Source organism: Dendronephthya gigantea, unplaced genomic scaffold (assembly GCF_004324835.1).
Source record: "Dendronephthya gigantea isolate DGI-Jeju-01 unplaced genomic scaffold, DenGig_1.0 000104F, whole genome shotgun sequence".
NCBI lineage: Eukaryota > Metazoa > Cnidaria > Anthozoa > Malacalcyonacea > Nephtheidae > Dendronephthya > Dendronephthya gigantea.
This window is the reverse complement of record NW_021163114.1, coordinates 655,020-668,966: the sequence shown is the minus strand read 5'-3', so window position 1 is coordinate 668,966 and position 13,947 is coordinate 655,020. Positions and strand designations below refer to the sequence as shown.

The 13,947-nt window shown below is 37.9% G+C and overlaps 2 protein-coding genes across 2 annotated transcripts; both read left to right on the top strand.

The window, feature by feature from the left end:
* Window positions 1–930: 930 nt before the first annotated feature.
* Window positions 931–5,485, top strand: LOC114534673 (deleted in malignant brain tumors 1 protein-like). The gene is made up of 6 exons (XM_028556147.1): window positions 931–997; window positions 2,977–3,303; window positions 3,399–3,662; window positions 3,772–4,098; window positions 4,263–4,592; window positions 5,139–5,485. Exons 1-6 carry the CDS (start codon window positions 931–933, stop codon window positions 5,483–5,485), a joined length of 1,662 nt encoding a protein of 553 aa, XP_028411948.1.
* A 1,169-nt stretch (window positions 5,486–6,654) lies between these two features.
* LOC114534672 lies at window positions 6,655–8,271 on the top strand. The gene is made up of 6 exons (XM_028556145.1): window positions 6,655–6,663; window positions 6,720–6,882; window positions 7,019–7,282; window positions 7,346–7,750; window positions 7,824–7,865; window positions 7,958–8,271. The coding sequence occupies exons 1-6, from the start codon at window positions 6,655–6,657 to the stop codon at window positions 8,200–8,202; spliced, it is 1,128 nt and encodes a 375-aa protein (XP_028411946.1). The 3' UTR covers window positions 8,203–8,271.
* The last annotated feature ends 5,676 nt before the right edge of the window (window positions 8,272–13,947 follow it).

Below are 13,947 nucleotides of genomic sequence, written 5' to 3'. Positions count from 1 at the left end.
ATTTCGTTTCTTCCGTAAGGAGGTAATACTTATTTCTATGATTAAATAATTCCGTTAAACCATGCGTCCACGAGTATCCTTTTCAAGTGAAAAAGATTTAATACACGATAGCTTGTTTATGTTGCTAATTTTCCAATTCCGGAACCAAAATGTTTTAAAAAAATTGCAAGGAGGCAGCGCAGATGTTTCTCATTATTTTACTGATAAGTTACTAGCTATTCAGTTATGCAGCACGTGATTTTATTTTACATTTTCTCCCGAAATGAACTTAGCTAAAAGTGAAAGAGTCATACATGCACGAGGTTTTGATGGATGGCGGAAATTGATCGCTTTCGATTTCCGCAGTAGTTGGACAAGTGCAAGTGGCAAATTCTACACAATTTCGATTCCTTCCTTTTCTTTCAATTTCCCGATAAATTCAAATTAAACGTTAAATTTTCATCACTAATACCCCCTTCAAAAGCCCAGTCTTTTATGTTTGTTGCCTGATGCTCGACGCTACAGCTTCACATCATCCGCTGTCAAATCCTGCGCAGGCGCTTACGTAACTCTGAATTAAAAACTTATGATGCAGCGCTTACGTATGAAACTGTTTATATGGAATTTATCTGACAACAGTCCATTTTCAAATAATGTCGCCACAGTTCGCATCTCGAGGAAAAATCACCCTAGTATAAATTTTTCAAATAACGTTAATTTTCGGTAAAAATGCAAAATTACGACCCAGTGACGATAATCCGCTTTGTCAGCAAATCGCACAACAAATATTTTTAGCGAGGCAAAGAAGCATCTGGAGAACAACTCTTGAGATTATGCCTCGTTCGACGTCTATAAGAGGAGGAGCTACGATGCGGAGGCTAATATCCATTGTGTATACAAAATTGTCCAAATATCACACAGCGTGTTTACTCGACGGATTACCATTCAATAATGTCATGGTCAATCGCCACTGCTGCCGTTATTTTCGCTCTAAATTCCTTGCAGTACCGATGTGAAGGTGAGATGATAATTTTGAAGACTTTTAAGATGCATTATAGTCATAGGAGTTTGTTTATATGGCCCCTTGGCGTAAGACAGTGGATAATTTTGTAGGCCTATCCTCATGGATATATCTAAATTTATAGCATGCAGCACCATTATAATGAACTTTGACAGATACCCAGGATCACATGTTGATTTCCATGATGAGAAATCGACTCGTTTGAGTATTTTCATCATATTTAATGAACGAATTTGAACCTTCTACTGCTCGGCTAGATATATCTACTTCAGGGAAAAAAGGTCCACGCGTTGAATGGGCATATAGTTTCGTAAAAAGTTGTTTTTAAAGAGCGAACTGTAGTTCGCTATTTTTATACTGTTTTTTTTGTTTGTTAAATTCCACTCTGTGATCTCTTTGAACTGTTGTGAATTATAGGGAAATCGGTCGCGAATTTCTATGCAGAATACTTGGCATGCAAATAAAGTAGATTTCAAATTCAATGATATCATCAAATCGTTATCCCGTGCAAGCGAATTTGACAATATCATATTTTTTAATAAAGAGACAACTCAAATATATATATACTGCATGGAATTTACATTCTGTGAATTATGCTGCAGTGAACTCTTCTTATTGATTTGTAATCGAACTTCAATATCAGTTTTTCTTTAATTATATATTGGTAAGTAACAGTGGCCATGGCAAGTAACATGAACGTCACGTGTACAAAGAATGATCATAGCGGTTGACCCTATAGCATAGGCATTGCCAAAAAAGGACATTCACTTCGACATTCATTGCTACTGTAACTCCTCACTTAAACGGGGGTTACAGTCGCTTTTGCGCATCGCTTCTGCTCATAACAATGAGTAGTCTACTTGTTTCAAAATTGCCCAAAGTTCGCATGTATCCTATATCTCTGAACAGCAAGAAGTGATTTCGTTTTTGACTAATCGACCCATTTGTTTACATTTTATAGGCTAAGCCAAACAGAATGCCTAAATTTTTAATACTTCATGTAAAACCATATATTATGCTCCTAAAAGCGTGTCAAATATTCTGAACGTTCTTGATATTTTAGGAAATATACGATTCAAAATGTAAACAAAGGCATAAGCGTTTGTTTTCATTAAGGAGTGTTACCCACCAAACGTTCATGCAGTAAAGAGAATTACCTTATAATTGCGGAAGGCCAAAAAATTTGTTTACCTATGACTTGTTTTTGCAGCCAATAATGTGTCCATCAGGTTACAAGGTCCATTAAGTAAAAATGGCACTGGCCGCGTTGAGATATTTCATGACGGAAAGTGGGGAAGAATCTGTGATGACGATTGGGACATTAAAGATGCCAGGGTTGTATGTCGTCAACTTGGTTATTTATACGCTGTCACTGTTCTTCACGGGCACCAGGTACCTTCGGGTTCACGACCAATCTGGCTGGATGACGTCGTTTGCACAGGAAAAGAACAAAAGATAACAAATTGTCAACATCGTGGATGGGGAGAGCACAACTGCAAGGACTCCGAAAGCGCTGGAGTAGAATGCACTTCAACAGGTAACGTTATTGTTACTGATTCAGGATCCTCTTATTACTTTTATTCATTCTCTTTCTCATTCGTAATTCGAATCATCACCCTCAGATTGACCTAACTCTTCCTTGTTCTTATTGTTCTCATTGTTCTTTCTTGTTCTTGCCATGCATGGCTATGAACGATAGCGTTTCCAGATTTTCTTTCGGATGGGAATTGTTTAAGAATTTTTGAATTGGCCTATTAATTGACTAAAACGGGAGGATATTTTCTTCCTTTGTGGCAAAATTTCATTCCCTTAAGACTTAATTGCATTCTTTCCGTCCTTTGTGTTTCAAATGTAAAAGTCGGCATAGATATTCAAAAATTGTAATACCATTATCTACTGCCATACATATCAATATATTTAATTAACAAACCATTCCATCATTGATCCCATTGGCTCATACACGTACATTTCTGCAGCTGTGGCAGCAAGGCTCAGGTTACAGGGGCCATTGAGGGCAAATGGTACGGGACGAGTTGAGGTTTTCCACGACGGAGAATGGGGCTCAATCTGTGATGATAAATGGGATATAAACGATGCTAGGGTTGCATGTCGTCAGCTTGGTTATTTGGATGCTATTAGAGCACTCCCAGGACTCAAGGTCCCTTTCGCTTCTGGTCGCATATGGTTGAGTGATGTCTCTTGTACAGGAGAAGAGGAAAATATAACAAGTTGTTCTCATCCGGAATGGGGGACTAGTAAATGTTCTCATTCCGAAGACGCTGGAGTAGAATGTAAAAGAGCAGGTAAATCTAATACAAATATAACGTTGATTCCATTTCTTTGCAATGGACATGAAAATTTGTGAACAGACTGTATGTATGCATTCGTTGCTTTTCAGAGAAACCATCGGTGACAGTGAATTGTTCTAACCTCATCACGGTACATCAAGGTGATAGCATCACGTGCGTATGTCGAGGTGAAGGAGGAATCCCAGCTGCCAGTGTAACGTGGTATAAAAACCAAACACAGGTTGGTGAAACTGGAATAGAACAGGAAACACTAGTTCTCGTCAATCTTGATGTATCTGACAGCGGATCATATAAATGTGTAGCACAAAGTGACCAATTAAGAGATGAAAAATCAATCGAAGTTGTTGTTTATGGTAAGATAATTTTTGAAGAAACACTTCAATGCTTAAAAACTTCTTCAATCTTCTAATGATTTCACAAACTCATGATCATGCAAGGTTTTTACATACTCTCAATTCACAGTTTTCAGTGGGTACCTGAGACTACGAGGTCCATTTAAAGACAGTGGCACCGGTCGCGTGGAAATTTTCCACAATGGACAATGGGGGACAATCTGTGATAATCATTGGGATATAAGAGATGCTAGGGTTGTATGTCGGCAGCTTGGTTATGTTGACGCTGTTAGTTCTCTTCGTGGATACCAGGTTTCGTCCGGTTCTGGTCGTATATGGTTATCTGACGTCGCTTGTACCGGCTCTGAACAAAATATAACTGGTTGCTCTCATGGGAAATGGGGAGACAATAAATGTAGGCATTCCGAAGACGCTGGAGTAGAATGTACTACAACAGGTAAAGTATTTTAAAAGAAATGAGAAACCTATTGGCTCGTAATATTCCGGGAATACCTTTGCAATGAAGGGTATACGTAGGAACTTTTTCATGTGGGAATCATTGTGGTATAATTGAAACATCCTTCCACCAAATTGACACACTCTAACATGACTTTTTGGCAGGTGAAATTGCGTCAGTCAGGTTGAAAGGACCATTGAGTGAAAGTGGAATCGGCCGTGTTGAAATATTGCACAATGGAGAATGGGGGACAATCTGTGATGATGGCTGGGATTTAAATGATGCCAAGGTTGTATGTCGTCAACTTGGTTACCTAGATGCTGTTAGATCTCTTCGTGGGTATATGGTTCCTTCCGGTGATGGCCAGATATGGCTGGATGAAGTGGGTTGTACCGGAAGAGAATCGAGTTTGACCAACTGTTCGTATACCGGATGGGGAAAGAGTATTGACTGTCAGCATTCTGACGATGCCGGAGTAGAATGTACCAATGAAGGTGGGAGTTTGATATCTTGACAGAGAAAATGCGCAGGGATTTGCAAAACTGGTGCGATTCCTGATAAAGTAGCTGCATATAGAAATTCCATTTAAAAATCAATGTGTTCAAAGTTAGAATGTTCGCTTTTCAGGCATACCTTTTTGTTACATAAATACTTTTCAACGTCAATTTATCATTGACTGCACATACCATGTTTTCATAAACATTTATCATTGACTACACATACCATGTTTTCATACCATTTATCATTGACTACACATACATATTTCATTGGCAAATATCTTTACAGGGCTATACAGTTTCTGTATATTTTAGTTCCCAACTTAGAGCAAACTTAGTTTTGCAGGATTTTCAGTGCAGATTTTAAAGATAAAAGTAGATAATTTAACATTTTAGTTTCAACTTAGTCATGTGTAATCCCAATTCACCAATCACAGCGACAATCGCAGTTGTAAGGTGTAGGCTTGCAAGAGTCAAACTTTTCGAGTTGAAGGAAAACATTTAGTATTAATTTTTGATTTTACAATTTGCATTTTCATGCAGTGAAAACTCCACCGGTGAGGCTAAAAGGACCATTGAGTGAGGATGGTACAGGTCGTGTTGAAGTGTTTTTTAATGGCGAATGGGGGACAATTTGCGATGATACATGGAACACAAAAAATGCCAGGGTTGTATGTCGTCAACTGGGTTACCCAGACGCCGCCAGAACTCTAGCAAGAAGCCAGGTATCACCTGGTTCCGGACCGATATGGTTGGATAACGTCGTGTGTACAGGAAGAGAAAAAAGTTTGGACAACTGTCAACGTGGAGGTTGGGGGCATAATTATTGCTCACACTACGAAGACGCTGGAGTAGAATGTTCTTCATCAGGTGCAGTCACATATGAATAAGTTTTGTTTTCTTTGGCAATCAATGGTTCGTGGCAAGTTGATTTTGAACATGTTATTTACCAGTGACATTTTTTAGTCTTGTAACTGTTTAGTCTTGTAACTGTTGCAATTCTATGTTAAACTTAATTTAGGCTTTCCCCCTGATAGATCCATTGTTATCCCGGGGGTAACGTATTTCCCCATCTTCACTAAATTTCTTTTAATTTTTTTAGTTATTACTGTACCAATCAGGTTACGGGGACCATCGAGCGAAAATGGTATTGGTCGAGTGGAATTACTCAACAATGGAGCCTGGGGAACAATTTGTGAAAATGGATGGGATTTGCGAGACGCTAGGGTCGTATGTCGTCAACTTGGCTATATGGATGCTGTTAGAGTTCTGCCACAAGGCGAGGTTCATTTCGATAATAGACACATATGGCTAGAGGATGTCGATTGTACAGGAATAGAACGTAGTTTGGCAAACTGTTCTTATGTCGGGTGGGGAAATAGCCGTTGCCAAGATTATGAAGATGCTGGGGTTGAATGTACGAGAAGAGGTAAATTCAATTTCGGTGCAAGGCCTCAGAACTCGCGGGAAATTGAAAGAAAAACTTTTGGGGGGTGGGGGCAACATGCGAATTTGAAAAAGGTATGTAGTTTAACTACAAAGCTTTTCCCCTTTTTGCAGCGATAACCGCCTCGTTAAGGTTAAAAGGGCCATTCAGTGAGAACGGTACTGGTCGTGTTGAAGTGTACTACAATGGTACCTGGGGAACAATCTGTGATGATGAATGGGACACAAAAGATGCTAGGGTTGTATGCCATCAGCTTGGTTATGAAGATGCTATTCGTGCTCTTCATGAGAACCAGGTTCCATCTGGTTCTGGAAAGATGTGGCTAGATGAAGTAGATTGTACTGGAAAAGAACAAAACATTGCAGATTGCTCTCACATCGGATGGGGCAGCACGGATTGCGGGTCTCACGAAAATGCAGGAGTTGAATGCTCTTCAACAGGTAGAGTAACTATAATTATTATTTATGACTGAATACATAAAGTTTGTAAACATTCACATTAACGTTTTCACAGCAATAACCGTGTCTCTCAGAATACAAGGGCCGTCAAGTGCCAACGGTACTGGGCGTATTGAAGTGCTCTACAATGGACAATGGGGAACAATCTGTGATGATGGATGGGGTATAAAGGATGCTCGGGTTGTGTGTCGTCAACTTGGTTATCCTGATGCTTTTAAGTCCTTACAAGGAAATGAAGTTATTTCTGGCTCGGGACCAATATGGCTCACTGAGGTTGATTGTACGGGAGAAGAGGAAAATTTAACTCAATGTTCAAATGCTGGGTGGGGAAATAGTAATTGCGCACATTCCGAAGACGCCGGAGTTCAATGTGCTACAACAGGTAAAGATTTCGACGAAGAAATAACACACAACGGCATCAGGTTTCCAATTGAAAAAATACTATTTTATGCGTTTCATGTTTCGTGCATATATGTGATGAATCCATTGAATAAAACTTGTATTTTATTACATTTCAGAGAAACCAAATGTGAGAATAGACTGTCCAAGTCAAATCGCGGTGCATCAAGGTGATAAGGTCACATGTCTGTGCAGAGGTGAAGGAGGGATTCCTTCTGCCAGTGTGAAATGGTACAAAGGAAACATACAGATTGGTGTGACAGGAAAAGAGGAACAAAAACTAGTCCTGCAAAATGTTGTTCCAACTGACGGAGGAATATATAAATGTGTAGCCCTAAGCAACCGTTTAAAAGATGAAAAATCAATCGAAGTTCTGGTACTTGGTACGTAACATAAATTGCACGAAGGTAACCGAGAGCATTTTTTAACAATACTTTTTTATCCAGACAAGGTTTTAACAACATCACCACCTTACACGACAATCCAGAGCGCGACTACTAAAGTTGTTGTCATAAGTCCTTCTAAGCGATATGATACAACAATTATGAAATATACTCCAACTTCATCGACTGAAAATAGTGCGTCATCTGGAAAAATCGAATTCCAAACTGAAGATGTTACCTCTCACAAGATCTACCCAACAAGAGTTTTGAAATCTAGTTTTACTGCGTCGCGTAGTAGATTTGTACCAACGAGACATCTTTGGAGCAGTAATTACGAAACTTTTGTCCACAGTTCACATACGACGTTTATCAGAACAGTTTTGGAAAAACGTTCAACCTTTTCACACCAGTCTATTGCAGCCGATCAATTTGGAGGAAGCTCCAAGAGCTTTGGCCGAAATATCGCTCGTAAGAAAATATTCATTTTACTGATACAATGATTATCAATTATTATAAACCGGTTTTCTTTTTTGAATTCCAGTGCAACCAACAAGTGTCTCGAAAATAAAGAGCTCCGAGATTGGTAAGATGTTAACTGAAGTAAACAGTTTCGTTTTAAAGTCTCGATTTGAAAATTTGCGATCTAATATCTATTCATGGCCTCTCAATTTTCAGAAAGTACTCATGGCATCAAATCAACAAAAAATGGAATTGAATGGAAAATTGTGGTTGTTGCAATATTGGTTCCAGGAATTGTCGCTGGAATTTTTGTCCCTTGTTTCGTCTTCTATTGCTATCGTCGTTCTTTAAAAAAACAAAGAACTGATCGAGTCCGAGAAGAGATAAATCTGGCAAAGATGAATGGCGAAAACAGTGAATCACTAGTAGGTGTAGGGGACGACACAGATCGGCTTATATAATTTGAGCTTTGTAAAGTGGTAAACAATGTACAATGTCTAAAACATAAAATCTTGTTTCTTTGTAGGTTAGAATGCATTCTAATCTTGCGAGTAATAATAAACTGTAATTAACTGCATCGAATTTGGCAAAATTTTCAAACATCACGAGTATACTATTAAATCCTTAACTGTACGATTATTTTATTATTATTAGTGTCATAAAATTGCAAAGGTAAAGCAACAGAAAAATCTACAAGCATCCATAATCATAGAATTTCGTGGATTTTGCAAAATAATTATGAAGTTATCAGTGAACGTAGAACGGATGCAGTTCAATGCATCTTTATACAGTCAAGACTATAATGCTTCATTAAGACAACCACAATATAGAGGTCGTGCTTTGCATGGCGCTCATCTGAATTTCATGTAAACAATTCGCGCACTGCGCGAACGCAGTCTTAAATTGCCGTCGGTGTTTGTTTTTTTTTGTGTTTTTTACGTTTTCGACCCGGTCTTCCTGGCCGTGCAGGCCAACTAAGATACTCGTATTTTGAACTCGTTTGATTTCGTATTGAAATATTTTCTTGCTAAACACACTTCAAATAGTAATATTAGCCTAGTAACCCCCACAAAAGAAATATTTTACTAAAACAAAAAATTGAAAAAGTTTGTTGTCGCCGGGATTCGAACTCGGGTCGTGCGAACCAAAAGCAGGAAACTGCATGCACGATACACGTCATATAAAATAACATGTACACGAGTCGCTGTGAATGGCCGATAGCGCAGGAAATCTAGACGTCTGTCGTTCGAGAAAATACGTGCAGGTAATCATAATGCTGGATTCTTGTCTTGTTTGATATGCTCACTCTGCATACACTAGCACACACTGATCATGGTAAACCTACACTAAAACGGGTTTACAGACAACGATCACATGAATCATGAAAGCCTTGTATGCCATGAAAGCCTTGTATGCTATGAAAGCCTTGTATGCCATTTTATGCCATTTTTCAATCAAACCGCACCTTCCTTTCAAGGGTAAAAACGGCCAGACCGATCCTATTGAATTTCAGTACAAACTGATTCCCAGAGTACATGATTCCAAACTCAGCCTTATTCACGTATATCGTTAGCTACATATGCCTAGCCCTAATAATGCAGTTTTACCCTTATATTCTGTACGAAGTGCTCTATTTATTAGAAACCCTAAGAAAGAAACATTTTTCTAAAGGAATAAATATTGACAGGAAATGGGGCACAGTTGCATGCAACGATTGGCGCGCGACGCAGTAACCGCCAGAATTGGCGTCTTGTTTCGATATTGTTTTTCACCTTGTTTCAATATAACTGAACATCACAATTTCGAACATTTTTGCCACAATTTTAACTTCAGGCAACAGGTTGTAGAATTTCTTAACGGGTTCAAACTTCTATTATGATTTCCACTTCAACTCCATCGAAGCAAAACGTGGCTAAAATATCATTCGGTTCTTATATAGTTATAAACTATAAAGAACTTTATTGACTTGAAATAAATAGCTATGCAACGTTTCACTAACGTGCAGACAGTTTTAGATAAATGGTTTCGGAGTTTACTTCATTCGGCAGGTTAAAGATTAAGAACCAATTAAGCTTTAAGATTGTGTAAGATAACATAAGGTTTAGGTATGTATCGCCGAAAAATGAAACGAACCAAAAAGAAGCAGTCTTTTGATTGCGGTTCGTGGACACGACCTTTCTGCTTTGTTTCGTATCAGTCTGTGATAACATTTCTTTGCTTTTGATATACGAACTTACAAATTTCAGTTTATGTGTGACACTATATATACTTGAAGGGCATCCGCACTGAGCGACGCGGTGTTTATTATAATTACTTGTATTAGAGTGTAATGATCGCTATAAAAGTTTAATCCTATGGGGTAAAGCATATATCAATGCGGTCTCAAGCCTCGCACACCCCGCTGAGGTAAACAATGAGCGGTTGCACGGGTGATCAATATTTTTGTCGAAGATATCGAAATCTGCATGTCTGCAAATATTAAGCAGTAAAATATCATCAACACATGCCATGTTAGAGTTGAGTTCGTTATTTGAATGATGCAATCATTCGTCTTTATCACAGGCGTATTATGCGCGTTGTACTTTGTCCCAGAGCGATGTAAAGGTAAGATGTTTATGTCTATAATTAAGATATTCCACAATTACGCAAAAGGGATTTTTTCGATATCTATACATACAATATATAAATATAATGAGAATATGAAACAAGATTCGTCGCCTGCAATTTCTCAAGAACTACAAAATTGTATCTGCTGCGTGGTAAACATCTTCATCGACGTGGGTATAGGGGTTCAAAACGAGGCACTTTTTCTTACATTCAAAGAAATCATTTCATCTCAACGATTATCATCGCATGGTTATAAGAGTTGAAGCGATATTAGACATTGAGAATCCTTGTTTGCTTAGAAATTTAACCCGACATTTAAAATGATCATATTAAAAACTGACAAACAGCATATTTAGCGGTGTGTCGAAAACGTTACAAATTACATGTGGGTCGCACAAGGCTCTAATTTGGATCTCCATGCCACATTTCTCTTTTGTAAATAGCTATGTACATATATTATTATCTCTTTGTAAATATTCTATTGTGTTATGGACGCCCCTTGTGGAAACCAACTTTTGTTGACAAGGCTAGCGTCATTAAATAAGGTTTTACATACATACATACATACATACATTCTCGAACCGAAGTCCATATGCCCGCACAAAACTCTGATAATAGCAGTTTGAGAAACAGTTCCGTAGATGCATGACTAATTACTACACCCTGACACGCATGCGTATAACCAGTTTAATCTGGGGTTATCTTGACTGCTAATATAATTTAATCACATAATTCAATTCAGTTCCTAAACCCTGACACGCATGCGTATAACCCGTTTAATCGGGGTTTAACTTGACTGCTAATATCATCTAATCAAACAATTCAAATTAATTTAAAAGTCGACTTATTCTATTTTTTATGACTAATTATTATTAGATTATAGGGCCAAGAGAATTTAGTAGTGGTTTTGTTTATTGTTTTTCTATTAGAGTACATGCAGAATTAGAGCTTTAGTGGCATGACCACGAACATAGCTATACAACTACGAGATTTGTTATTCTTGGGCGTTGCTAGCATACGCCATCGCTGAAAACTTCAAGATTATGCAATAATTTCATCGACTAAGATGTTTCGCCAGATGGCGTAAGAAAACAGAGCCGAGGGGTAGCGCACAAATGACGAATTTTGCAAATGACGAGTATTTATCGCACTCGTGGTGATAGCCAAGCTCCCTATTAACAATTCCAAGCAGCAGTTGCCAGCTGCGAGTGTTTATTTGCAATAATTAATGAGAAAAGGTCTAAAGGTACAACTAGATACACATCCCGCACTCAAGTCGGAACATTTTGAGGTGTGTATGGCTGAGTGCCCAACTTATCACGAAGACCCCGTTTTCACGATGCCCTTTTCATTTGGAAACGGTATTACATTAAGCAGGTATTACATTATGCCGCTATTACATTATGCCGTCTCGGTCTTGCGTTTACACGATACCGGCAAAAATTGAAACGGGAGCGGCACAAAATGAAAACGTATATAGTACTTATCGGTGAAGTACGAAAACGGAACACTAACCAGTACCGTGCAAACGCTTGTGTCGTTAACTTTTACGACGGATTAAATAGAGAAATGGATATTTTCCAATTTGGATGCCTGTGCACAGTTCTTTTCATTAATATAATTTTAACAACATAACTAGCTGTGTATACAGCAAAGCGGGAAAACTTTCCTATCCTGGAAGATTGGTAAGATAGTGACTAAATGACTTATTAGTAATTAATCCACTCCATGTAAAATTACTCTGACTAGGGTGTCCTTCGGTTTTCTATTTCTACTAGCTCTTTTCGGTGTCATGTTTTCTGGCAGTAATGTAAAATATCTTATTGTATATAAAATCTTATTGGATTTTGATATTGGCCACATGACAAACAATTATAATGTTGCACCGGCAGCCGTAAGCGGAACATTTTCGAATCGCTGCAATTTTTGCACCGTTTTCAAATTATGCTGGCATCGTGTAAACGTAGTATATATTATTACTAATCCCACAGGAATAAAAGCACCTCTCAGATTAAGAGGGCCATCCAGTGCAAAAGGCATCGGTCGTGTCGAGGTATTTTACAACGGAACCTGGGGGACAATCTGTTTTCATGAATGGATATAGTACTGTTGCATGTCGTCAGCTTGGTTACCCATATGCCATTAGGTCTACACATGCAATAGATCACCACCAAGTTCCATTTGGATGGTATAATGTACCTATATGGTTAAATCAGGTCGCTTGTACCGGAGATGAAAGATATATTTCAAAATGCTCTCATCCAGGATGGGGAAAAAATTCTTGCTTGCACTATACAGACGTGGGAGTACAATGTTCTTTGACAGGTAAATTTATTATTATGGGGTTCCACTAGCTAAATTAATTTTTTAAAAAATAAATTTATTAATATTAAGCAGGTCCACTAATCAAACTAATCTTTTACCTTGGATAAAACTAAGACCTATATTGAATCCATTTTACTAGCTAGGCGAGTTGTATGAATGTGAAAGTTACCATAGCTACAAACACCAGACACGCCCAAAAGATAGAAAATGGCGGAACTTTATCAACACGATATAGCTATAAAATGGCTTACAATATTCTGTCACGCTAGCTCTATCTAGTTCTCTTTGAGTTATTTTGCACGACAGTAACGGTAATTAGACTTTTCAGCAGGAAAGAAAACGTTTTGCATAATTATATTCATAAATTTTAGAGAACATTGTAATTTTTTAATGTAAAAATAATTATTTTCACTTGACAACATATATATTTCTGGCGAGCAACATGATCGGGTAGTAGGATTACTAGAGAGACCAAAGGAGGGCAAGCTATGCATGCATATTGGCCCTTTGAGACTGACTGAGACATACATACCAACATGAGGCAAAACCACTGTCCCATGACGTAAAGAATTTAAATTCATTTATGAGATATAGACTTGTAATTATACCTGCCGAATAGATATATAGGTTTGCACAATTTTACTCGTACCACTATAAATTTCTTCTGTCTTGTTAACGTCTGGTTGAAACCTTGTTTTGGTTATATTTTTAGCGGGAATAACTGTGTTAATCTTTTGCTACACTCCTACCCATGTGAAAGAGGTGACGATTTCATATGTACATGTAGAGGTCTAGGTGCAGGAGGAGTCCCAGCAACCAGCGTGTCGTGGTATAAAGAAAACACACGGATTACCGAGATAAATAAAGAAAGAAAAATATTGCTGCTAAGAAATGTTGGTAGAAATGCCAATGGAACATACAGCTGTGTAGTCCAAAGCCACAATCTTACAGAACGCAAATCAATTCAAGTGACGATTCGTCGTAAGTATAATAAAAAAATATTTAATTATCGTTGATTTAATTAATAGGTTGTATTATGAGTATTAAAAGTGGAACTGTAGATTGGTATATTCCTAGTCTGACTGGAAACCCTGTCTGTTTGTTTTGAGAAATCAATTTACTAGTCGTTTCCTGTTCCTACTTGCTTCTTTTTTCCATGCTAAAATTATTTTTTTGCCCATCGTGGTGAGTAAAATTATTTTTATTCTCTTCTTCGATGTGTTCTTCGAACGAACTTTCGTTAAGCCTCGTTTAAATGTAAAATAACTGCTTAA

Coding starts and splice junctions, on each gene's coding strand:
- LOC114534672 (XM_028556145.1), top strand. Junction 7,751..7,823: donor CTTTGGCCGAAATATCGCTC/GTAAGAAAATAT, acceptor TTTGAATTCCAG/TGCAACCAACAAGTGTCTCG. Junction 7,866..7,957: donor AATAAAGAGCTCCGAGATTG/GTAAGATGTTAA, acceptor CTCAATTTTCAG/AAAGTACTCATGGCATCAAA.
- LOC114534673 (XM_028556147.1), top strand. CDS start 931: ATGTCATGGTCAATCGCCACTGCTGCCGTTATTTTCGCTCTAAATTCC. Junction 3,304..3,398: donor AGTAGAATGTAAAAGAGCAG/GTAAATCTAATA, acceptor GTTGCTTTTCAG/AGAAACCATCGGTGACAGTG. Junction 3,663..3,771: donor AATCGAAGTTGTTGTTTATG/GTAAGATAATTT, acceptor CTCAATTCACAG/TTTTCAGTGGGTACCTGAGA.